At 41.2% G+C, this 27,287-nt stretch overlaps 1 protein-coding gene across 1 annotated transcript; it reads left to right on the top strand.

Moving 5' to 3' along the window:
* The first annotated feature begins 1,766 nt into the window (after window positions 1–1,766).
* Window positions 1,767–26,181, top strand: ZMYM2 (zinc finger MYM-type containing 2). The gene is given in 4 exon segments (NM_001101907.2): window positions 1,767–1,793; window positions 2,842–2,910; window positions 20,479–21,335; window positions 25,073–26,181. Coding segments are annotated over 2 exon segments (1,137 nt in total). The 5' UTR covers window positions 1,767–1,793; window positions 2,842–2,910; window positions 20,479–20,488; the 3' UTR covers window positions 25,363–26,181.
* Window positions 26,182–27,287: the final 1,106 nt, after the last annotated feature.

Raw genomic sequence — 27,287 nt, 5'->3', positions numbered from 1 at the left:
TTAGCAGCAGCAGCAGCTACTTAAGCCATCTAATTATAAACTCAATGAAGAGAAGTTATTGCAATGGTATGTGGTAACATAAAGGGGATGATGTAAGTTTTCATGGACTGATTACAATGTTATCCCGCATTTTGTAATAGCGGACGTTTCTGTCATGAAGATGGTGACGTGAAGAATGTCAGTGTAAAACGGTACTGTGTAATACACATAGTCTTACAAGGATATTTTGTTTTTATTGAAAACTGAAAAACTTTATAATTAAGAAATAAAATGCAGAAAAATAAATGGTACCATTTTGAGGAAGCGGGTTGAAATGCATATTGAAATGCATATCTTTCAATTTAAATAAAGAGCAGTATATTCATTGATTTATACACAATGAGACTCACTTTCTACTAGACTGTGCTCTGTAAGTAGCGTCTCTTTAAGATCAGTCTTTTCTGAGACCTTCATGGATGATTATAATTTCATTAGAAAGTTCATGTTGTCCACCATCGTGTTGAACTTTAAAGTTGAACATCACGCGTCTGTTTACACTAGCACGCGGTGTGTGAAATTAGGTCCACTGTTTCCATCCATTTACGCCCCAACGGCGCCGGCTGCAGTCCCACCGACAGCCGCCAGGGCGGCCTCCCCGCCCGCCTCCTACGTGGAACCTCCGGACCCGCACAGCCCGTGACGCGCGCCCGGGACGTAGGTGTAGACGGCGAACAAAAGCCGAGCCCTGCGGCCCAAGTGGCTCCTTGGTAGGAGCTCGCCCGGTCCCGCCCGGCAGGCCTCGCACCTGCGCACCCTCCTGCCCCGCGGCCTTGTTCGCCGCGAGGCCGACGAGCGCGGAGGCCGGGGCACGGCGGGCCCGGCCCAGCCCTTCCGACAGGCGGGCGCCGGGATCGGGGACCCGCAGTCGCCTCCATCTTGACCGGCGGAGCGGGAGTGGCGTCCGGGCCGGACCCCGTCGCGTCGGCCGGGCCCAGGTTCGCAGCCGGCAGGGGCGCCGTCTCCACCGCGGGGTCCAGCCCCGGCTTCCTGGGACTAGTCGGAGTTGCCCCCAGTTCCCCCCACGGCCCCGACAAGATGGAGGACGTCGTCTCCTCCCTCAGCCATGACGGGAGCGAGGGACGCCTCCCCACGGGGCTGAGGAGAGGGGAAGCGCCTCCAGCCCTAGGAGCGCGTGGGGCCCCCCGCCAGCCTTCCAGACCCCGGCTCCCGCCCCCTTCGCCGAAGCCCCTGCTCTTCCAGCCCTCACGGGGCTCCCAGACACTGGACAGGGAGGGCTTGGGGGACATCGAGGCCGCGGCGCTCCTGAGGAGGCGGCGCTCGTAGCCGTTGCGAGGGCAGGTGGCCCGGATCAGGTCTTCGGGCCGCCGGGGCTCGACAGCGCCCAGCCCCAGAGGCCGAGCCGCGGCCGGTGCTGCGGGAACCGGAGTCGGCGGCCCGACCCTGACGGGCCGGGCCACGGTGGGGGCGGGGAGGGGGGGGGAATGGAATGGAGGCGCGGGGGTGTGGCCTGCGGCTGACGGACAGAGCATCGGACCACCCCCTCAAGGGGGGGCCTGAAGGAAGGCGGACGCAGCCAATGGGCGTCCCCGAGGCGCCCAGCCCGCCCTCCCCGGCCGCCAGTGAGGGCGCAGGGGGCGGGGCCTGCCGGGTCGGGCCGCGCCGCCGCGGCCGCCGCCTCCGCCTCCTCACCAGCGCTAAAGCCGGGACTGGACCGAGCGGAGTTGCGCGTGTTGCCGAAGGGGGGTGGGCCGGGGGCGGGGAGGTTCGTTCCGTGGAGCCGCAGCCAGAACCGGGTGAGGCTTGTCCCCGCCGTGTCTCCAGTCCAGGGCCGCCGACAGTGGGGGTGGCCGGGAGCGGCGCAGCCTCCGGAGGCGGAGGCGCCGGGAGGCGGAGATGGGTGAGGGCGGCCTCCGAAGCCTCCCACCGACCCGGGACGAGCGCCCCGCGGCGCGGCCGCCGTCGCCGCTGCCGCTTCGGGGCCTCCGGCTGCCGGCGGCTCCGCTGATGTCCCAGGCGCGTTGGCGGGCGGCCCGCGGGCTGCGGGAGTGCGGGCGCGGCCGCGAGGGCGGAGTGAGGCAGCCGCCGGTGGCGGGGGTCGCCCGGGGCCGCCCGGGGCGGGGGCCGGCTGTGGGGGTCGCGCGGTGTGGGGGTGGGGTGGGTGGGGGAGGGGCGCCTCCGTGGGGGCTCGGGGTCCCGTTAGCGCTCTCCCAGCGACGGCGCGAGGTCCCCGAGTTTGGGGGCGAGGGAGCGGGCCCCCCGCGCCGGTCCCCTCCTCGGCCGCCCCGGCCCCGGCGCGCGCGCGGCTCGGCTCCGCACGTATTGTTTGGCTGGGTCTCTAATGGCGGACGGGGAGGCAGCGCTGCCGGTCGCCGACTGCGGGGGGGCAAGTCTCGGGCCCCGGGCAAGAGCCGGGGGCACAGGCGGGGGGTTTCCGCCCCGCGGCGACGCGGGCTCTCCCCAGCCCGGCGTGGGTGCGGGCGCGGCGGAGACGGCGCTGGGCGGGCCGATCCGGGGGATCGGAGTCTCCGCTGGCGTCGAGGCTGCGCTCGCCCTTCCCTTACCCCTCCCCCCCTTCCCCCCGAGCAGGCCTGATGCCCTCCGCCTCCTCCCCCCAGGGTTTGCCTTTCACGTGGGTTTTGGTCCCAAATAAAAATTTTATGCCGTTTTGCTCTACTTTACGTTGGAGGGGATTGTTGGTGCCTGACTAGGGAGCAATAATCGAAGGTCCGAACCTCCTTGACCTCTTACTCAGTTCTCTGCCTCCTTCTGGTGGAAAAGGTTTGGTTCTCCCACCTGGTTAGATGTTGTTGATCCATTTTTTCATTTTTTCTCTTATCCCAGGACCAGGACTTGAATTCATCCTTACCTAGTGCATCTTTGGCTGAGCGTGAGGAGGACAACACCCCGATTGTGAGTCTTTTGCCCCTAATTTGATGCTCCTAGAAGACGTTGGCAGGTTAATGTAGGGCCTCGGCCTGGGGACCGGTGCGTCCCCGTTGTTTTGAGGGGGAGGAGCTTCCCCCTGGGTGGCACTGCCCCCGGGGCGCAGCTTGGATAATGGCTGGTGAGGCAGCTGGGAGTGGGCGCTGCTGTTTGCACCGCTGCAGAGAGCGCTCCTGCTGCAATACCAACCTCAGCAACCAGAATACGGGCTCCTGCAGCTGCTCACGTTACCCGGGAGGAGGGGTGGAGGAAGGAGGGCATATTGCTGGCGCCCTCTAGAGTTCCAGGGTGGGAATTGAAGTCGTTTCGTTTGACGCCTGGTCTGCAACCATCTTTTAACACTTTCTCTTCCTTTTCAATGGAGAATTGATTGAAGGGGTTGGAGAAGCAAAACGACGGATTTAGCTCTGAGTGTGTGATGTAAAACACAAATTTTGACTCTTAGGGTTCATGAGTTGGTGGATGTCTTTAAAGTGTTTGCTTAGGAAAGGCATGAGGCCCCCTCCTCCTGTTGTCTTACTTTATCACCTAGTTCCCTGCTCTGGTTACTCTTAGCCCCAAATCTTTTGTGATGCTTAGTGTTCCCTTGAGTTGTTCCTGACGTGTTAAGTGTTACCTGAGAGTTATTGTTTAATGCTTGCAATTTGTCGGTTTTAAAGTAGCCTCGTAATGTGCTAGACAGTAAGATAAACATAACGGGTCATTTTCCATCCGTTGTAATGAGTTACAAAATATCAGTGAAGTTACTGTTCTGGACACATTATATCTCTGGAGCCCACCAATAGTTAACTTGCAGGTCTCTGCCAAAGGTGAGTCATGAGTATGGTCGCTTATGCTTAAATATTAAGTCTCAAATGGGTCAAAAAATAATAGACAATGAACACAAACTGAATACTGATTGTGAAGGATGATGTGAGGATGGCAACTTGTATTAAGCAAATACCACTTTAGGCAGGTCCCCGGTGCTTTCATGTATTATTTCCTTTAAGGAAATCTTGGCAAATGGCCTGCAGGGGTCATAAAAATAGCATGTATTGAGCCTGTATTGTATGCTAGCATAAGTTTTTTTTCTTTAAAGTTACTATGGCAACTATCAACTTTATGAGGGAAAATAGTATATTGAACCTCTGTGTACCTATCATTTACATTCTATAATTATCAACACATGTCCAGACTAATTTTTAACATATTAAATAGTTTAATCTTTATAAAAACTTAGTGTTTTTATTCCTAATTCTTAGAGGAGGAAACAGGCCTAAGCAGATAACCCAGGTAGTAGTATTTGTTTAAACAGGATTTGAACTTAACCAGTTTTGGTTACAGGCCTGAGTTCAGCAGCTGTGGTGTCCTGTTTTATTTGTGAATTTTCATTTTTTTAATTTATTTTTAAATCTTTGGGCCACACTAAGGCCTGTAGGATCTTAGTTCTGTGATCAGGGATCAAACCTGTGCCCCCTGCATTGGCAGTGTGGAGTTGTAGCCACTGGATTTCTAGGGAAGTCCTTTGTGTTGTCCTGTTTTAAAGTATATAATATGCTTGTTTCACAAATTTAGAAATTGAAATTGAAAAAACTGGAAGTTACAGTCTTTTCAGCCTGTATTCTTTTGCTGGAGACCAGTGGGTAAACAAACATGGAATGTTAAATCTTACTGAGTATCTTTAAGAAAAAAAAGTAGTACCACAGTTATCAATTAGATAACTATTAGATAATTATTTGACTGGTTTTAAACTAATAGGGTCTATTTGAATCAGAAATAATATATTCTTCTTTCAGTGTGTATGTGTGCAATTTAGTATCTACTTCTTAAATACTGTAACTTAAAATGAATATAACTTCTGTAATAAGTTTAAAGGTCTTTTCAGGCATTAAATCATTCAGATATAGTGGATCAGGGATTAAATCTTTCAACTATCAATAGATGGGTAAAGCTTATATTATCACCACATATTTTCCTAGAAGATTTACCATTCTAAAATTTTTCTTTGTATTTATTTGTGATGTCGGTGGAGGAAGGTTAATTGGTTATGTTAAGTACACATTTGGAGATGAGGACATACAAAATGTATAATCAGGACTTTACTGTAATGTCAACATATGTATGAACATATGTATGTATGAAAGCTAAGATTCTTTCAAATACGGTTGACCCTTTAACTACATGGATTTGAATTGTGGGTCCCCTTATGCCTGGATTTTTTTTTAATAGTGCTGCAGGCAGTTGGATCTGCTGATATGAAGGAACTCAGTAAAAGGGAGGCCCAACTATAATTTGTACACAGATGTACTTTTTTCTGACTGCACTGTGCAGCATGTGTGATCTTAGTTCCCAAACCAGGTATTGAACTTGTGACCCTTGTAGTGGAAGCTCAGAGTCCTGACCACTCACATCAGGGAAGTCTCAGTTTTTGAAGGGATGTGGTTCTTGTTTTCCTTAACGATTTAGCTCAGAATTAAAAATTCTTTTACTTAAAAGCATCAACTAATGGTGCTTTAATGCACCAGGCAAAAAGATAACCTGACAATTTTAAATTCACTTTGATTAAATCAAAGTTCTTTATTATATGTAAATTTATCGTGCACTTAATGTGAGTTAGGTACCTTTAGGTGTACTTATGAAGTATTTTGATATTTAAAAATACTTCACATGTTTATGGTACCTTCTTTAGTGCATCCTTAATAGTATGTGTTCCTCCTCCTGTCATTTGTCACACAGTTGAGGGAAAGGGAGAGTGGCCCTGCTTTTCTGAATTCTTCTCCTCTAGGTTCTCTTGCATTGGACTCTTGTACCCCATGTGGTGGGACAACTCTGAGTACTCAGATGTCACACCGATGCTGACAGTGAACATTTCAGACCTTTGTGTGGGTATGGAGCTTGACATACCATCTTCGTACAACACTGTTCCTATTTTTAGAAGTTTTATTGTATGTTGCCCTTGTTTGAGGTACAGAGTGCCTTACTAATGCATTTGAGGGAAAGTGAATCCTTACCTTTGGTCAGATGCTGTGTTGTAACTGTTATGTAAAGAATATGTATGCATGTTGGAACTCTATTGTTGTCAAAAGGTGTGGTATAATTAGAAATTTTGTATCTTTTTCTAGGCATTCATATCTGTCTACTGGTAATATTCACACATATATTATGTTGAATAACACTTATTATAAGAGGACGTTGACATATTCACCTTGCATGTTTTATTTAAGCGATGCAAGATGAGCCTAAACCCAAGTGCTTTCTCCCATTGGATTAACAGTATTTTATGTAGGGCATTTTAAGTTAGGAAGCAAGTATGCTGAGACAGTATGTTGATTCCATGTATTTTCCATTTTTGATTTCAGTTGGTTAATTTTTTTCTATTCCTGTCAGAGCACAAATTGGGATTTTAGAATTGAACAGAACTTTTAAGATATTCTCTGGTGGCTGAGATGGTAAATAATCTGCCTGAAATTCTGGGGACCTGGATTTGATCCCTGGCTTGGGAATATGCCCTGGAGAAGAGAACGGCTACCCACTCCAGTTGTCTATCCCAGAGAATTCCATGGACAGAGGAGCCTGGCAGGCTACATACAGTCCATGGGGTCACAAAGAGTCAGACGGGACCAAGCCACTTTGACTTTCACTTTAAGATATTCAAATCTCAAAGTTCTTATGGACAGCTCCAATATGTAAAAACTATAAATTGTCATTGAGAAAGTTACTGTTGCTGATAAGTCACTTCAGTCGTGTCCGACTCTGCGAGACCCCATAGACGGCAGCCCACCAGGCTCCCCTGTCCTTGGGATTCTCCAGGCAAGAACACTGGAGTGGGTTGCCATTTCATTCTCCAGTGCATGAAAGTGAAAAGTGAAAGTGAAGTTGCTCGGTCATGTCCGACTCTTAGCGACCCCATGGACTGCAGCCTACCAGGCTCCTCTGTCTATGGATTTTCCAGGCAAGAGTACTGGAGTGGGTTGCCATTGGCTTCTCCGCACTCCAGTACCCTTGCCTGGAAAATCCCATGGACAGAGAAGCTGGTAGGCTACAGTCCATGGGGTCACAAAGAGTCGGACACGACCGAGCGACTTCACTTTCTTTATTGAAGTCTAGAGTTGTAATGTGTAGCAGTTGTTGTTCAGTCTCTTAAGTCATGTCCGACTCTTTGCAAGCCCGTGGATGGCAGGACACTAGGCTCCTCTGTCCTCCACCATCACCCAGATTTTGCTCAAATTCATATGCATTGAGTGGGTAACACTATCTAATCATCTCATCCTCTGCCACCCCCTTCTCCTTTTGGCTTCAATCTTTCACAGTGTCAGTGTCTTTTTCAGTAAGTCAGGTCTTCACATCAGGTATCCAAAGTATTGGAGGTTCAGCATCAGTCCTTCCAATGAATACTCAAGGTTGATTTCATTTAGGGTTGACTGGTTTGACTCTTAGGAGTCTTCTCCAGCACCATAGTTCGAAAGCATTAGTTCTTTGGCATTCAGCCTTCTTTGTGGTTCAGCTCTCACATCCATACATGACTATTAGAAAAACCATAGCTTTGACTGTATGGACCTTTGTTGGCAAAGTGAAGCCTCCACTTTTAAATATGCTGTCTAGGTTTGTCATAGCTTTTCTTCCAAGGAGCAAGCATCTTAATTTCATGGCTGCAGTCACTGTCCACAGTGATTTTGGAGCCCAAGAAAGTAAAATCTGTCTCTGCTTCCACTTTTTCCTTCTATTTTGCCATAAAATGGTGGGACCAGATGCCATGACCTTAGTTTTTTGAATGTTGAATTTTTAGGCAGCTTTTTCACTCTCCTCTTTCACTTTCATCAAGCATCTTAATTTCATCAAGAGGCTCTCTAGTTCCTCTTCACTTTCTGCTATTAGAATGGTATCATCTGAATATCTGAGGTTGTTGATATTTCTCCCAGCACTCTTGATTCCAGCATGTGATTCATCCAGCCTAGTATTTCACACGATATACTCTGCATGTAAGTTAAATAAACAAGGCAACAGAATACAGCCTTGTCATACTCCTTTCCCAATTTGGAACTGATCAGTTGTTTCATGTCTGGTTCTAATTGTTGCTTCTTGACCTGCATACAGGTTTCTTAGGAGACAGGTAGGGTGGTCTGATATTCCCATCTCTTTAAGGACTTTTTCACACTGTGATCCACACAGTCAAAGCTTTGGCATAGTCAGTGAAGCAGGTGTTGAGGTTTTTAAGTTAAGTATTTTAAGTAAGATTGTGATGCACAGCTAGAGGTTTCAGACAGAAAAAAGTTTATGAGGTCCCTCAAGATTTGTATTTTTAAAATAACATGATTTTTTTCATTCTCAGCATACTAGTCATTTTGCATATATACTATTATCAACAGTTGACATTTTGGGAACTTCTTTTGTGGTCCAGTGGCTAAGACTCCAAGCTCCTAATGCAGGGGCTCAGTTTGATCCCTGGTCAGGGAACTAGATCCCACATGCTGCAACTAAGACCCAATGCAGCCAAATAAATACATAAATAAGCAATTGACATTTTTGATAATCCCTTTCCTTATGTTGCCAAGGTCTTCAGCAGATTAATGTGTGAATTGTACTGACCAGTGTGTTAGGCTGGTCCACAAGCCTCAGTTCTGTGTGGTGGTGATAGTAGCGCAAATTCAGCAGAAGTGTGAGGAGCCTGTTGTTAGCAGGGTGAGGTCAGGAGGAGCCTTAGAGTGTCAGGTCCAGGGCACATACGCAGACAACCATGTGTGCTCCGTCCTCAGTCCTGTCTGACTCTCTGCCACCTGCATGGACTGTTCCCGCCAGTCTCCTCTGTCCATGGATAGGGATTCTCCAGGCAAGATACTAGAGTGGGTTGCCACGCCCTTCTCCAGGAGATCTTCCCAGCCCAGGGACTGAACCCAAGTCTCCTGCTTGACAGTCGGGTTCTTTTCCACTGAGCCACCTGGGAAGCTAGATACATTAACTTCCCCCAAATGGCAAAGATTGGAGGAGGGGTAAAAACGGTGAAAGGAAATTCAGATGACTTGGATATTGGGAGTAGGTGGTTTGGGGCTTTGAGACACCTCGACTGAGATGAGTTAATCAGTCTGGGCATTGAGGTTTTATTTAAAATCAGGGGAGTGGATGAGATCCCCAGAGAAAGTTAAAATTATTTGAAATTATCTTGCAGTTAAAGTTTGACCCTATGGAAAAGAAGAGATTATTCCTTAACTTGGAAATTCTACACTCTAGAGGTAACTTGAATCAATTAATTGATTTATTCATTTATTTACTAAATCAGAAGAGATTAGTTTTTAGATGCTGGCATAGCCCTTGAATGGATTTTTAGTATGTTAATTAAATAATTCCTATCAGCTTCTAAAACCAGAGTAGCATTGTCCCATATTTGATAAAGATATTAAGAGATTTTCTTAAAAGGGATTTTGTGGCTATATGGTAAGCAACATGAAGTCATAATCTGTGTTCATCTATCATAGATCTCCTGGCTGCTTTCCTCACTTGCTCAGAGATTAGTAGTAGTACCAATTTAGTGTGTATTACTCTAAATCCTTCCTGGGCATATATTAACATGTACCTGTAATAATAAATTAAACTTATATGTGCATGTTGAAAACATGTGTGCTATATGCCATATTTTGGCCACCTGATGCAAAGAGCCAACTCATGGGGAAAGACCCTGATGCTGGGAAAGATTGAGGGCAAAAGGAGAAGGGAGCAGCAGAGGATGAGATGGTTAGATAGGATCACCAACTCAATGGACATGAATCTGAGCAAAGTCTGGAGATACTGGAGGACAGAGGAGCCTGGTATACCACAGGTACTGTCCATGGTGCCTCAAAGAGTCAGACACAGACACGACTTAGTGAGTGAACAATAATAAACAACTATATACATCTTCCTGCGTCTTGGTTTTTTCACTTAGTAGTATGTCTTAGACATTTTTCTGAGTTAGTATGTAAGGATTTCTTTTTAAAATGCTGTGTGGCACTTCGTGACATGCACTTTTTTAGCAGTTCAGATATTCCATTGGTGGACATTTAATCTATTTGGGTTTTTTTGTTATTTACAGTGCTGCATGAAATATATGTGAAGTAGTTTCTTTGGGTTCATGTGTGTTTTCTCTGGGGGAGATTCTGGAGAACCAGTCAGCATGTGGCTCCATGGTAAAGAACCCGTCTGCTAATACAGGAGACAGAGGAGACAGGGGTTCTATCCCTGGGTTAGCAAGATCTCCCAGAGGAGGAAATAGCAACCCACTCCAGTACTCTTGCCTGGAAAATCCCAGGACAGTTGAGCCTGATTGGCGATAGTCCATGTGGTCCCAAAGACTTGGACATAACTTAGCGACTGAGCACGCACACGTGCATATTACACGTTTTTATAGACGCTGCCAGATTGCTTTCGACTGGACCACAAAACTCACTGCCCTTTCTACTAGTTTTTCCATGTTCTTGCCAACACTGAATGTTATCAAATAGTTAAAGTTTTGTCAGTTTAATTTGTCTTCTTTCTAAAGTATGGAAATCAGTTCTTGTTATTTCAATTACAAGTATATATACATTATATAGCATGTGTCTTTTTCATATTTTTGCACCTTATTTATAGTGTTTCTTTGCTATGTAAACATTTTATGATGTTATGGGAAAAATCCATTTTACTATTGCAAGCAATGGGAACAACTATAACAAATATGCAAGAATTTTATGAAGCAAATTGTAAAATAATATAGTAAGACATGCAAGAAAACCAGAATGGACAGATTTACATATATCTGAATGGGAAGGCTTGAATAATGTAAAAGATTAATTTTTTTTTGTCCTCAAATATGTCTAAATTCAATGAAATGCTGACTAAATCCCTTAATATTGATAGATACATATGGTACATACAACTGTGATTAACTATAGAGAAAATACTTGGATATAGTATACCTAGAGTGGGACTGCTGAATTTTATGGTAATTCCATTTTTCAATTTTTTGAATAACCTCCATTCTGTTGTGAATAGTGGTGGCACCTTTTTACATTCCCAATAGCAGTGCACAAGGAATCACCCTTTCTTCAATCAGCTAACCAATTTCCCTTCACTGATATTGTTACTTTTTGTTTATTTTGATAGTAGCCATCCTGATGGATGTGATATCTTTCCTGGTTTGATTTGCATATCCCTAATGACTGATTATGTTGAACATCATTAGAAAGAATTTGAGAAAGAACAGTGTTAATTCTTCTTTAAATGTTTGGTAGACTTCACCTGGTGAACCTGGTGAATTTCTTTATTGGGAGATTTTTTGATTACTTATTCAGTCTCTTTGCATGTTATAATTCAGATTTTGTGTTTCTTCTTGAGTCAGTTTTTGTAATTTGTGTTAAAAATTTACCCGTTTTTAAAAATTTTTTATTTTGGGTTGTCCAGTTTTTTGGCATATAATTGCGAAATTATATTCAGTCATTTCTATAAAGTCAGTAGTGATACCTTATTAATATTTCTGATTTTTTTTTTTTAAATTGTATTTGTTATGCTAGTCACATGTCAATTTCTTTCTCTTTCGGTTGCACTGCTTGGTTTGTGCGATCTTAGTTCTTGGACCAGGGATCGAACGTGGGCCCTGGCAGTGAAAGGGCCAAGTCCTAACCACTGGACCACCAGAGAATTCTCTTTGTTTCTGATTTTAATAACTTTAGAGAGTTTTTTCCTTGTCAGTATAGCTAAAGGTTTGTTAATTTTTTCAAGGAGCCACATATTTGTAATTTTGTGTTTCCTCTATTTTTTCTTTTATTAAAACATTTTTTTTCACTCTTTTTTTTCCCCCTTTTTTATTTTGTACTGGATTGTGTGTGTGTGTGTGTGTGTGAAGTTGCCTCAGTCGTGTCCAACTCTTTGTGACCCTATGGACTATACAGGCTCTGTCCATGGGATTCTCCAGGCAAGAATATTGGTGTGGGTTGCCATGCCCTCCTTCAGGGCATCTACCGGACCCAGCAATCAAACCCATGTCTCTTATGTCTCCTGCATTGGCAGGCAGATTCTTTGCCACTAGCGCCACCTGGGAAGCCCTTCCTTTATTTTTCTGTTCTTTGTTTTGTGTATCTGCACTGATCTTTATTACTGCATTCTTTCTGCTAGTTTTAGTTTATTTAGCTCTTTTTCTGATTTCTTAAGGTGTAAAGTTTATTGGTTTGAGATTTTTAATGTAGGTGTTAATAGCAGTAAGTTTTCTGCTGAATAAAACTTTCACTGCATCCCTTAAGTTTCAATTTGTTGTGTTTTTGTCTTCTTTTGTCTCATGAGTATTTTCTCATTTCCCAAGTTTCTCTTTTTAATCAGGGCTTAAAAAATTATTTATTTATTTTTGCCTGTGCTGGCCCTTTGTTGCTCTGTGGGCTACTCTCTAGATGTGGTGCTCGGGCCTTCTCTTGTTGTGAAGCACAGGCTTTAGGGTGTGCGGGCCTCGGTAGTTGCAGTTGCCAGGCTCTAGAGCTAGGCTCAGTAGTTGTAGCTCAAGTGCTTAGTTGCTTTGTGTCATGTGGGATCTTCTTGGATCAGGGATTGAACCTGTGTCTCCTGTATTTACAAGATGGATTCTTTACCATTGGGCCACTGGGGAAACCCTCTTGTTAGCTTTTTTGACTTAACGTTTATTTTGTCCAATATCCACACATCCACTGCATTTCTGTTTTGGGTATTATATGCATGGGATATCTTTTCTATCCTACTTTCAACCTCCTTGTATTTTTTTTATCTAAGATGAGTCTCTTCTAGATAGAATATAGATGGATTATGTGTGTCTTTTTATCCAGCCTAAGCTCTTTCAGTAATTTAGTCTATTTACATTTAAAGTAATTGTTCGAAAGGAGTAAGGAGAAGTTTACCTCCACCATTTTGTGGCTTGTTTTCTGTTTGTCTTAAATCCGCAACCCCCCCGTTGCTTTTATTATCACCTTCTCTTGTGTTTAATTTTTTCTAGTGTACCATTTTGATTCCTTTCTTTCCTGATTAGTTTATAATTATTTTTATAATGGTTACTTTGAGGATTAAAACAAGAATCTTAGTATTACAACAGCTTACTAGGAATGATACTCTTCATTTGAACAATCTGTGAATGCTCTGCCTGTTACACATCTCTGTCCTTCCCTTTACATTAGGTTTGTTGCCAATAACATCTTTATATGTGTGTGTTCATTAACATATTGATAATTATTATTGTATGCTTTTGCCTTTTAAATCATAGGGCAATAAGTAGTTATAAACCAAAGATACATTAATACTGGCTTCCTGTTGCTTTTTTTAAATGTATTCATTTGTGTTCTGTATTTCTTAGAGCTTCAACTTACTCTGTAGTTTATATTTTTGCTTGAAGAATTCCCTTTAGCATTTCATATTGGGTAGGTTTGCAGGTAATAAATTCACCTTTGTTTTTCTGGGGAATGTCTTAACTTCTCATGTTTGGAGGAATATTTTGTTGGATATAGAATTTTTGGTTGACAGTTTTTTTTTCCCACCATTTTAAATATCATGCCATAGCTTTTCACATCCATGATTTTGGATGAGAAATCTGGTGATGAGGATCCATTGCATATGGATCTTACTTCTCTCTTACTTCTCTTACTTCAAAATTCTCTTTTACTGTTGGGTCCACAATTTGATTATTACTGTCTTGGTATGGCCATCTTGGAATTGAGCTTCTTGGGTGTATGTGTTTATCCTTGTTATATTCATCATATTTGGGTAGTTTATAGCCATTATTTCTTCAAATATGTTTTTTGTTCTTTTCTGTCTCTTTTTGTTATATATATTGGTGCACATAGTGGTGTTTCACAGATTCTTAGGCTCTATTCATTTTTCTTCATTCTTGTTTTCTTGCTCTTCAGACTGGATAATTTTAATTATCCTGCCTTTCATTTTACTGATTCTTCTGCTTGCTTAGATCTGCTGTTAATCCCCTCTAGTGACTTTTTTCTTTTCTGCTATTAAATTTTTCATCTCCAGGATTTTTGTTTGGTTAATTTTTTTTTTAATTGAAGTATAATTGATTTACAGTGTTGTGTTAGTTTTCAGGTATACAGTGAAGTGATTTTAGTTTTATATATATATTCTTATTTGTATTCTTTTCTATTATAAGTTACTGTAAGATATTGACTGTAATTCCCTGTGCTTTACAGTGGGTCCTTGTTTATTTTATATATAGTGTGTATCTATGTGTTTTTTTTTTTAAAGACTTTTTTTTCCCCCCTGTGGACCATTTTTAAAGTCTTTACTAGATTTGTTACAGTGTTGCTTCTGTTTTAATATTTTGGTTTTTTGGCCAGGAGACAGTATGAGATCTTAGCTGCTTAGATTCCTAACCAGGGATTGCACCCACTGCATTGGAAGTTGAAGTCTTAAACCACTGGACTGCCAGAGAAGTCCCAATACTGTGTATTTGTTAATCCCAAACTAACTTATCCACCTCCATCCCCCTTTCCCTTTTGGTAACCATAAGTTTATCTTGTGTCTATGAGTCTAAATTTGTATCATTCTTTAGATTCTACAAGTGATGTCATATGACATTTGTCTTTATCTGACTTCCCTCATTTAGTATGATAATCTCTAGGTCCGTCTATGTTGATGTGAATTCTTTCTTCTGACTGAGTAATATTTTACTGTGTATATATCCACCATATCTGTATCCATTTCCCTGTCAGTAGACACTTAGATTGCTTCCATATCTTGGCTCTTGTGAATAGTGCTACTATGAGCATTGAGGTGCATATGTATCTTTTCTAGTTTGAGTTTTCATCTTTTCCAGATATGTGCTCAGAAGTAGGATTGCTGGATCATATGATAGCTCTGTTTTTAGTTTTTTTTTAAAGGAACCTCTATACTGTTTTCTATAGTGGCAGCACTAGTCTGTATTCCCACCAACAGTATAGGCGGGTTCCCTTTTGTCCACACCCTCTCCAGTTGTTTGTTTACTTTTTGGGGGCTTGCACCACAGGGCCTGCAGGATCTCAGTTCCCTAACCAGAGATTAAACTTATGCCCCCTACATTGGAAGCACAGGGTTAGATAGTGGCAGTGGTTAGGTGTAAAGTCCTAACCACTGGACCACCAGGGAATTCCCAGGGATTTTTATTTTAAAAAAGTTTAATTTGTCTTACTGCCTCAGAACTATTATAGGTGCCATAAACACATGTTGAATAATAGCCTTTACTGTAGAGACGAATTTGCCTTAGCTTTCTTTGCACCTCCTTTGGTACCTAGAAAGCTTGGGCTCATCAGTGAGAAAATGATGAATGAATATTTTTCTTGAATCATTTGAAATGCTTTCTTTGTGATTTTCATTGAAAGTTAACCAGATTTTCTTACCTACTAGTAATACTTTATTGTAATGAATGTCAACATTTTATTTATTTATTGGCCGTGCCATGTGGCATATGGGTTCTTAGTTCCCTGACCAGGGATAGAATTAATGCCCCCTGAATTGGAAACACAGAATCTTAACCAACTGGACCTTCAGGGAAGTCCCAAACATTTTATTTTTTAACTACCTTTTCTTTTTTCCTGAGAACATCGAGTATTGGGGTTAATTGATTCTCATGGAATCAAAGACCAAGTAAAGCTGTGAAAGCATTTATAATTTATGACGATTGTCTCAGTCTACTTGGGCTGGTATAACTGAAGTACCAGGGACAATAGACCTTCATGTCTCAGAGTTCTGGAGGCTGGAAAGCCCATGGTTGGGGCTTCTGCAGACCAGGTGCTGGTGAGGGCTTGCTTCCTGTTCACAGACAGGCTTCCCTCTTCCTGCTGTGTCCTCATGTGGTGGGAGAGGGAGCTTTCTGGTGTCTTTTATAAAACAGTCACTCATCTCACTCATGAGGGCCCCCCCACCTTCCTGACTTAATCTTCTTGTAGAGGCCTCGCCTCCTTATACCATCTCATGAATTTGAAGGGGGAACACAAGCATGTGGTCCATAACAGTGAAGCAGTATCGCAAGGAAGCCTAAAAATGAATTAGAAACTTAACCAAAATCTTGAGGTACAGACAAAACTGCCTGGTGATTGTTAGGAGTTAACAATGTGTTAATTGATTTTCACATTCAGTTATCTTTTTAAATTCTAAGAAAAACCATAAAATAAATGCCATTTATTTTAGGGAAAATTGAAACCCAGAAAACTGAAGTTATTTACTTGGTGTTAAATAGATAATTAGAATTGATTTAGTGTAGAAAAGTGGCTGAAGGGAATAGATTTTATTTGGATAAGGTAGAAGTGACCAACTTGAATTAGATTGTCTTTTCTTTATAGGGCTCAGTGAGTGGTAGTTGAAGCATATTCTCTGTGGCGTATAGAAGTGACCACATTTATAGTCTAGGATTTGGAAAGAACTGTTACGGGTGAGTAATTACTCTGTTTTGAAGCGTGGGTTACTGCAGAGAACTGTGCAGCAAGAGAAGTCTCCTCTCCCCACGGTTACACTGGGAGGAGACATGAGGGGATACCTCACGGCCACCAGAGGGCACTGGGGATTCAGTTCTGTCTTAAGCCCCAGAAATTGTCATCTTGTTTTAGGTATGCTGAAATATAGAAAAGATCCAAAAAACTCATGCTTTAAAAGCCTTTGCATTCCCTAAGTTCAATGGATTTACACCACATTCTTCTGAAAATTGTTACGTTGATGAAGATCCTTCCTTCCTTCTGACAGATAGATGTTAACTACAAGTCAGTTCCATTTGTGTTACATCTCATCTTACCCTGGCACTTTGGGCTTGATATTTCTTCCTTTTGATACTTGTATTTTTCACATACTGATTTGGTTACTTTTTTATTGAATGGTGTGTTCTTTTTTTTTTTGTTTAATTAATAAGAGTTGTGCTATATTATTTTATTGTTTAATAATAACATATTATATAGTAGTTACGAATATTCAGATCCTGACCTTTCCCATTTTCTCACCGTGGTCTTGGCAGCTTACTTTAAGTTTTTTTTGTCTGTGGTATGTGGGATCTTAGTTCCCTGACCAGGGGTCAAACCCATGCCTCCTTCAGTGGTGTCTCTTAACCACTTGACCACCAGGGAAGTCCTGGGCAGTTTACTTTAGATGATTGCATTTTTAAAAAAATCTGTATAAGGGAGATAATGATTTTACTTTTCATTGGGTTGCTTAAATGTTTAATCGTCATGAATATTTGGTGCATAATAAGTATTAAATACATGTTAACTATTACTGGATGAATGTACTTGTATTTTAAGAGAACCTAATTGAATCAGTTATTAAATTTTTGAATCAAATGTCATTCAATTTATTTCAGCATTTAAAACTTCCTGTAGCGAGGTTAAAAATTTTTTATGTTTACTTAAAGTTAAGTGAAGGCCTTGTATGAAGGTTTCTCCCAGCACATGCTGTTGTTTTACCATAAACAAGTCTTCCTTATTAGGTTAATATAGTATATATTTTAATATTTGAAAGTGTATTTAAAGTGTCTTAGGGAAATTCCCTGGTGGTCCAGTGGTTAGGATTCTGCACTCTCACTGCCAAGGGCCTGGGTTCAATCACTGGTTGGGGAACTAAAATCCTGAATGCTGCATGGTGCAGCTAAAAAAAAATAATAATAATACTTAAAGTGTCTTAGAGCTTAGAATGATAATTTTTAGGTCTTTGAGTAAGGCAAAATAGTCACCCCTTAAATTTTTAAATGAAATTATCTATTTTCCTTAAGCAGATATAAATGTATCTTTTCTCATTTTCCAATATTATATCTTCCATCCTGAAACAAACAGCTTAAACAAGAAGAATGAAGAGAGTTGTAGGATCAAGCTTTTTTAAAAAAATAAAAGATTTATTTATTTTTGGCTGTGCTGGGTCTTCATTGCTGTGTGGGCTTTCTCTGTGGTGTGTGGGCTTCTCATGGCGGTGGCTTCTCTTATAGTGGAGCACATGCTCTACAGTGTGGGCTTCAGTCGTTGTGGCTTGTGGGCTCTGTGGTGCTGGCTCAGTAGTTGCGGAGCATGGGTGCAGAATCTCCACTGAACATGGGATCTTCCTGGATCAGGGGCTGAACCTGTGTCCCCTGCATTGGCCGGTGGATCCTAGCCACTAGAGCACCAGGGAAGCCTTGGAGCCAAGCTTTGTGCAGAGTGTGTAGAGTCCTGACATTGTCTTGGAACCTTGGGCACTTTTGATGTATATATCTGAGCTACTGCTTTTTCTTAATTGAAGTATTGATTTATGATATTCTGAAAGTTTGAAGTGTACAACATAGTGATTCACAGGTTTTTTTTTTTTTCTGGCTTGTGGAATTTTAGAATAGCTCCTAGTGGTTGCTTGAGTCCAGGCCTCGGCAGTGAAAGCCTGGGGTCCTAACCACTAGTCCATCAAGTGACTCCCAGGTTCATGATTTCTCATGGCAGGGGTATTGACCTGTTTGGTTTATTGATTTTTCTCAACGCCTCAGACTGTGTCTTGTATATACTGGGTGCTCTATAAATCTTTGTTGAATGCAACTATTAACCTGACTTGCTGACTTTGGTGAGTTCTTTGCTTGTTTTGTATCTCCTCTCATCCTGTTCCCTTCCATGGACCTGGACCTTGTTCCAGCCATGTTTGGCCTTCACCCCAGTGCTGGAAGTGTCAGCCTTGTTCCCGTTGGGCTTCTTTGGGAGCTGCCCTCACTCCAGTTTCCCAGTTAGCTCTTGCTCATCATTCCAGGTCTCAGTGAAGTATCACCTGCTCACAGAGGTCTTCGGTCTTTTTTCTTCATCCTGTTACCCATTGTTTTTTCTAAAATTTAAATTTTAACTTAATAAGTGAGAAGTCATGCTCACAAATTCAGAAAATGCACCAAAACACACACTGAATAGTTTCTTCATGCCTGTCAGCCATCTGTCAACATGATAATTATTTATATTAGGGTGATCGTCTTCCGTCCAGAGGCTTTTGTCGCAGTGTAAGCAAATGGCTGTATAGATGAAGCAGTGTTTGTTTGTAAGCTTCAGTGTTATCAGACTGGGTTGAGTGGCCTTAGGAGAGAAGAAGGGTTACCAGGCAGTTCACAGTTGGCACTGGGCCCTTAGACCAGGTTTCCACACCTGCACAGCTGCAGTCTTGTCTCCTGTGAAGGTGTAGGGTACAAACCACTTCACGGTCCTGTCTTTGTGCAAATTGACCTGCAGTCTGTACTCACCCTGCATTTTCCCTTCTTGTTTTTTTCCAGTTTAGCCTCTGAGATGAAGGTGATCCATGTTCAGGACTGGGTCTGCTACTATCCGTGCCCATCACCTCATCGTCTATCTGCTCAGTAACTTATTTTTCTCCTTTCTGACTGTTTTACTGTTAACTTGCTGCTATCTCTTTGGCCTCGGCACAGCTCTGCCTGTGTAGTAAGTGCTCAGAAATACAAGTCGATGTGGCAGAGTCATGAGGAGTTTGGACTGTTGCGGTGAAAACCTGGGGATGCATTCTAGCTGTGTGACTTGGTTAGTTAGCGTCTCTAAGCCACAATTTCTAAGTCATGAACATGGACAAATATTACAGCTATATCAGGGTTATTTTAAAGATGTAACCAAGGGGCAGATAATATTTTCCTAGGACTATTGTAACAAATTACCACGAACTTAGCAGTTTAAAACTGGAAGTCACAAGTCAGAAATTGGTGGCCTGGGGCTCAGGCCAAGGTGTGACCAGAGCTAAGCTTGCCCAGAGGCTCTGGGGAGGGCTCGCTCTTCACCTCCTGTAGGTTTTGGTGCTGTGACATGCTGGGCTGTGTCGTTCCCTCTCCGCAGCCGCCTCTGGTCTCAGTGCCTGTCACCTCCTCCACCTCTTGATGGGGTATAAGAGGTGTGTGCAGGGCCCACCCAGCCAAGCCCATTTTTAAGTCCTTTCTCATCATCATCTCTGCACAGACCCCCTTTCCTTGTAAGGTAACAGTTACAGGTTCCAGGGCTTAGTATCTGATGTCGTCAGGACTGTTATGCAGCCCAATAGATGGACATGAAGGGCAGGGCAGTGGGCATTTATGCTTTGTGGATGCGGTTGGCAAAGATTTCAGATTCTCAGAAGGATTTAATCACGCAGCTACATGGGAGCCAGGGAATGTGAGAACAGTGGATTTTAAAAAAAAAAGGTAAGCAAAGTTGGAGATTAAATTATGTCATTTTATTCGATACAGTGAATAAGGATAAATATCAAGAGATTGTCATGATCAGATTTTAGTTATTTTTTTGTTCACATGTGTGTGGAACGATTTATGTATGTTTTCAGTGTTAAAATTTATAGGGTAGGCAGTGGTAGAGAAGAGAAGGTTGCAAATATACTGCATATTCTTACTGAAAATTGCATAATTACCTGTATTTTTATATCGCATGTTATTTTTATATCACATAAACTATATGAAATGATTAGTGAATGAGGGAAGATCACAGAATGGATATCAAATTTTTCCTGGATCATCGATAAGAATCGTTGTTACTTAGAGTAAGAAAGAAAGTAAAAGTACCTTCAAAAAATTCTTTGAATTTGAGTCGCATCAAAAGCCATATACTGACAATTGTAACGTGTATCTTTTTTCTGTCTCCTTAACAGGGTCTTTGGCATGGACACAGGTTCAGCAGGAGGATTGGAAGTGACTGATCAGACTCCTGTTCTGTTGGGGAGGACAGCCATGGCAGCTAGTCTCACGGATGTAGGAAATTCATTTAGTGGGCCACCTAATCCTTTAGTGAATAGATCTAATAAATTTCAGAGTTCATCAGTGGAAGACGATGATGATGTTGTGTTTATTGAACCAGTACAACCACCTCCTCCTTGTGCACCAGTGGTGGCTGATCAAAGAACCATAACATTTACATCATCGAAAAATGAAGAGCTGCCAGGAAATGATTCCAAAATTCTTCCTTCCTCAAAAGAATTGGCTTCTCAGAAGGGGAGTGTAAGTGAGACGATTGTCATTGATGATGAGGAGGATATGGAAACAAATCAAGGGCAAGAGAAAAATTCCTCCAGTTTTATTGAACGGAGACCATCTGAGTCTAAAAACAGAACCAATGATGTGGATTTCTCCCCTTCCAGTTTTTCAAGAAGTAAGGTAAATGCAGGAATGGGTAATAGTGGTATCACCACAGAACCAGACTCTGAGATTCAGATCGCTAACGTTACGACCTTAGAAACAGGCGTCGGCTCTGTGAGTGATGGCCAGTTAGAACACACTGACGGGAGAGACATGAACCTGATGATCACACACGTAACATCCCTGCAGAATGCCAGCTTGGGAGATGTCTCTAATGGACTGCAGTCAAGTAATTTTGGTGTTAATATGCAAACATACACCCCGTCTTTAACTTCACAGACCAAGACTGCAGTAGGACCTTTCAATCCTGGTAGAATGAATGTGGCAGGAGACGCATTTCAGAACGGGGAGTCTGCAGCTCATCACAACCCTGGTAAGCAGTGAGGGTCCTCTCCCGCTCCCCCTTTAGGGGTTGTTTACAGGCAGGTTCTTCTTTCATTGTCCTAATTGGTGCTACTTTGGTTAGTTTACTCATGTAAGATGTGTTAATTCTATTGACTTTCAAGTTTCAAATTTTAACTAATAAGAGATGTAAACTATGTATGTAATATTTCTCTGTAGAGTATTGGAAAATTAATCAGAACAAAATACTCTTTATAGTCACCATATTCTAATAATTTGGCATCCTATTTGTCATGTACTCATTTTATGCTCGTGTGTTTTTAATGGTATGGTTTTAATGTGCAAATAGAGAACGAAAAGATATTTAGTACATGTGAGGAGCAATATAATGTTGTGTAATTGCGTTTAGATTTGTGTTTTAATTTTGATTGCCTGTCTGATTTTAATTTTTACCTATTAGCACTAATTTTTTTTTAATATGTAAAGATTGGTAAATTTCTTGACTATTTGAAAATACTTTCTGCAGGCAGCTTTATTCTGTGGAAACTGTGAGAAGAGTTCTGTGGCTTTTCCCGACCACGTGAGGCCTGCCTGTCTCTCGTGTACCTTCTCTTCTTGGGCTTCATCATTTTAAGCTTGTTAGCAACTTTATCAGCCTAGGATTGTGGGGAATAATAAGAAATGACTGAAACCGAAGCTGTGTAGAATGTTTTGTGAAATGCTAGTTGTTTTTCTTACTTATTCTTTTCGGTTATGATAGTAATGTCTAATTACTGAAGAATATTTGGAAAATCCATAATTAAAAAATGGGGGGGAGAAACCCTTATAGGTGATTAACTGAAGGTTACCTACCACTGTTGATAATGGTTTGAGCGGCTGGTTGTCATTCTTTCTCCTTTGTTCTTCTTAATTTGCTTGAGTGAAGTTATTCATAATGTTCTTTCTTGTTTTCCCTCCACTTAATGTGGCTCTGTATTTTTTCATATCACTAAAATTGTTTATACATGGAAGTTGTAATGACTGCACAGTGGGTTTCATTATACCAGTCGCCATATTTGGCTTTTACACCATTTTCCTTTTTTGCTGTTGTTGGTATATGATGAACTTTTTTCCCCTCAAATTTCTGATGATTTCTTAGCATTTACTCCTAGAAGTAAAGTTACTGGGTCAGAGAGTGTCACTGCTTCTATCTGTCCAAAGATCATTGGTTATAAAAAGGTTCTGGTTTATAATGATTTTGAAAAAAGTGTGTTTCTTAATACTCAGTTTTGAAAAATTCTAATGTCTCCCAAGACCATTTCCCCTTGTATGTATTTACATATATTTGTTGGTAGGTCATTGATGTGCATATGTGTACGTGAATTTGTGAGAGCATTTTTAAGTTGTGGAAATAGTTTGTCATGCTGCCTTCTGGAAAGGTTTTACCAATTTAAACTGCTATCAGCTGTATATTAGAATATCTTTCCTACTGGCTCACTTTTTATAAAAGTTTAAGACATGATAATAGTCAAATTAGTTTCAAAACAGCTATTTTGTCTCATAATTTTAAATATATTAAAAATGTATGAAAAAGAACATAGTGTGCAGTCTTTACTGTTGAGGAAGGTACATTTAATTGTAACCTGAGATTGCAGGATAGGTCTAGCTTTGCACACTTTCCCTTCCTCCCTCCCCTTTAAATAAACAGTAGATTTTTAACTTTTGACCATATCAAGAGTATATGTTTGCATTTGGTAATTCTCTGTTTAGTTCAATTCCAGTTTTTAGTATTTAAATAACTCTTAAGAATATTCTTATCCATGTGTCTTGGGACCCCTAGTACTTGAGGACTGTTGCTGAGTCAGGGAATGTCAAGTGTGCATCAGAAAGCCAGACAGATACACCTCTTGCTCCTGAGTTTACCGATTAGCTCTTGTGTGTACCTGCGGTCTTTGTTTGTAATGGAGAATTACAACATCCTAGCTGTTTATGCTGGCTCTTAGACTAATGATGACTTTGGCAAATTAACCTCTATTCCTTGATGTCCCTTGTGTAAAACAGAGGTTTCAGACAGAATGCTTAAGTTCCTTCCATTCCTAAAAGTGTGTTGATGTTGGAGGAGGTGAAAATTTGAAAGTAGGGGAAATGTAAGAGTTAGAGTATAGCTAAAAGGAGCTACTGTGTATTTAGTTTACAGGGCCTAAAACTAAACTGAAAAAAAAATTGCCAATTTTCAAAGTCAAGTTAATAGATGATTTTAGGTTTAAATAGGTTCCTTTAAGTATATATTCAAATGAGAAGCCTACAGAGTTGAAAATTCTAAGGATCCACTTTATGTTGTAAAAGCTATTCCTTCTAACATATATTCAAATAAAATTTTTGTTTGACGGCCCTTCATGAGATGGAACTGCCATTTCAGTGATTTGCATTCTTCGTGTTCTTTAGTATTTTTACCTCTTCATTAAAACCGGCCCTCATGGTATCAGGATGACAGGATTCCAGAATGCACTTTGTTTACTCTCTGTATAAAGTATGGATTTATTTGGAGGGGTTTGTGGATTAGGTAAAATTTGACTAGCAGTATATGTAGCACCTGGAAACCATTAGGTCAATGAATGGACTGGTCAGAACCAGGAACTTGCCCTCTTTAAGGTTTTGATAGTAAAGAAATGTCCTCATACTCTAGATATTTTTGTACTTTGTTTTTCTTATAAAAGGACATCTTTTTTGTATGGAAGTTCAAATTTCACAAGGAGCTTGAAAGGAAAAATATTACAAGAGTACAAAGTAGTAGAAGTTAGAAGCAATAGCATGAAAAGTTTCAAAATGTAAAACGTTAGCCGTATTGGTATTGCTACAGTCTATGGGGTTGCAAAAGAGCTGGACACAACTGAGCAACGGAGCACGCGCACACACATTGGTGTTGCATCGGGAGGCTGTGGAGCAGTGACCAGTGGTGGGCTGGAAACTCACTGCTCATCCCACTGAAGCGGTCTGTGAAGGAGAGAGGGGTGGACCTCTGCTCCCCAGCATTGGGCTCCCAGCTCTCAGTGCCATGCCCGGTAGGCTGTGCTGCTGGCAGGGACAGCACCCCTGGGTGATGGTGCGTTGGTCCCCATGTCTGTTTAACACTCTGGTTTCTTTGATATTATGTGATGTACTTGGAGGCCATGGAATGAAACATGTATATGGAAAAGCTGTTCTCAGAAAGATTTATTTTAAACTTTTTATTAAAAATTTTTTTGGCTGTGCCATGCAGCATGTGGCATCTTAGTTCTCTGACCAAGGATCAAACCCATGCCCCCTTGCAGTGGAAGCATGGAGTCTTAGCACTGGACTGCAAGAGACGTTCCTAGAAAGATGTTTTGAGTATAATCATTTGTAAACTTTATCCAACCTATGTTATATTTGTCAAAGGTTCTGGTTGGTCGAGATTTTATTATACTTTTATGTTGATATATGTGTTCCTTGCTTAAAGTCATATTCTGTAAGTTCTTCCTGTTTAATAACTAATGGCTAATACTTTTTAGCGCTTCCTATATGTCAGTCACTGGTTTTTAAACCATGTATTATCTCGTTTAAAGTTTCTGTTTGCAGTTGAGAGACGAGTTAGGCTCCAGGTGAGTAACTTCCTGGGCTGGTAGGTAATGAAGCCTGCATGTCAGCCATGCTGACTCCAAAGTCTATGCCTTTGACTGTCCGCTGTACTGTGCCTTCCTGATGTCTGAAACGTGTACAGAATGTTTCTCTGATACAAATTTCAATGTATGTGTGTGTTTTTTTTTTTAGATTCTTGGATCTCCCAGTCAGCATCCTTTCCCCGTAATCAGAAACAGCCAGGGGTGGATTCTTTATCACCAGTGGCCTCGCTTCCTAAACAGATTTTCCAGCCTTCTGCCCAACAGCAACCCACTAAACCAGTTAAAGTCACTTGTGCAAACTGCAAAAAACCTCTGCAGAAGGGACAGACAGCTTATCAGCGAAAAGGATCAGCTCACCTCTTCTGTTCTACCACCTGCCTTTCTTCCTTCTCTCACAAGCCTGCTCCAAAGAAACTTTGTGTTATGTGTAAAAAGTAAGGTTTACCTTTCAGCATATTTCCATGTGGTTGAATATTGGTGATATAAAATTTGAGAAAAATTGTTTTAGAGGTGAATCACCGTGTTTTGAAAATGCATAAGCTAAGCCAGACTAAAATTTGTAGAACATTAGAGTGTTCTCTGTCAAGCTGAGGTGGTTTAGGAATAAAGAGCCTCCTACTTGGATGGGCTTTGGGGTTGATTTAGATCCTCGATCCCTGTAATTAATTTTATCTGTGATCTCCTTTGGACTTCTTGAGTTTGTAAAAAATACATACATGCTTATTTACATTACTAATTATAAGAATTTAGTTCTAGCCCGATAAAATTCTTACACAATTTATGTGTGACTAGTTTTGTATTAAAATAGGTCAAAATTTAGAGTACTTTCATGTTAAGATTGTTTAAAATTGGCAGAACTTTTGGTTATTGTATGCATTTATTTATGTTTGTCTTAAATTTTAGGTCATTTTTTAATACTTACCTTTTGATGACTCAGGTACCAATTTTTTGACAGCCTTGTAGTGAATCCTCTCCTGCTGTTTCTACGTCTGGCCTCACTAGTTAAAAATGAGATGAATATGGCATATTCTGTACAAGGTCAAGCAGGTGGATTTTCTGTACCATCTCTTGAGCAGCCCATGTTTGTGAAGATGTTTTAGATCTTAGAAATTTGAAAAGGGCTGAGTGCTCTGTGTAAGTTTAGTAAATTCAAATATTGGTGCAATTGTTATACATTTTTTGGTTGCTTTACAGTAATAGGCTTGCATGCAGTAGTGTAAGACCTGAAAATTCAGAATTAAAGGAAAATTTCTAAAGTCATCAATGTGGTTGTTTCTTAACATTTTTAATTGTAGTTGAGAGCTGTACAGAATGGTCAGTGGGGTTGTTCTGGGTTATGGGATATATTTAAATTCACTTTTGCTCTCTAAAAGGATGTTGTATTCCTGTGACCTAGATATCTCATGCTTTCTGCTTACCTGGAGAGGAAAATTGCATAGGTATCATAGTTTATACCTCAGTAAATTAGGCCTTGACATTAAACTCCACATTTATAACAAAAACTTTTCTTTTAAAGTGTTTCCAGTGTCTGAAAGCCTTGTTAAGGAGCTTGAAGATGAATTGAGTGGTGGCTGGGGTTTAATAGTACTGCTTCTCAAGCTTCTATGTTCATCATATTTTTATGAACCAAGAGTTTTTACATAGTAAAGGTGATGTAATGAATCTAAAAATGGTTCCAGTTTATGGAAGTTAAAAATGTCACTTACTTTTTTTGTATTTGATTTATTTTTAAGTGGAGCTTGACTTTGCTGCTTTTCAGAGATATAACTACAATGAAAGGAACCATTGTTGCTCAAGTGGACTCAAGTGAATCCTTCCAGGAGTTCTGTAGCACATCTTGTCTGTCTCTCTATGAAGACAAACAGAATCCTACTAAAGGAGCTCTGAATAAATCAAGATGTACAATTTGTGGTAAACTAACAGAGGTTTGTATTTCTGTGCTTTATCACTTAGTTCTGATTAATAGGAATATTTATGACTTTAACTGTTAATGATGTATCATCAGTGTGTGTTTCCTTAAAAGTGAGGGTATATGAAATCTGTCTTATAACTATCCCTTTATGTAGTTATAAAAAAACTGAAATATAGCATCAGTTGACTTTTTCCTTGATGTTGGGAGCACTCACAGACAAAACCATAGTTTTTAAACGGTGCTAAGCTTCAAACAAGAGGCAACAATCTTGTCTAAGCAGTGAAATAAGTGGTGGGGATATTTTGGAGGATTTCATTAAAAATATATTATGGTTTTGGCATTTTATGAAATAAAAAGAAATCTGTGTATCCATCCTTATTTGAATTATTTATAATAGTTCTCCCTATTCTGTATAGCAATGTACTTTATTTATATTTCCGTTTGGATTTAG

Source organism: Bos taurus, chromosome 12 (genome assembly GCF_002263795.3).
Source record: "Bos taurus isolate L1 Dominette 01449 registration number 42190680 breed Hereford chromosome 12, ARS-UCD2.0, whole genome shotgun sequence".
Taxonomy (NCBI): domain Eukaryota; kingdom Metazoa; phylum Chordata; class Mammalia; order Artiodactyla; family Bovidae; genus Bos; species Bos taurus.
The sequence above is the reverse complement of the archived record's forward strand: the minus strand, read 5'-3'. Positions and strand labels throughout refer to the sequence as shown.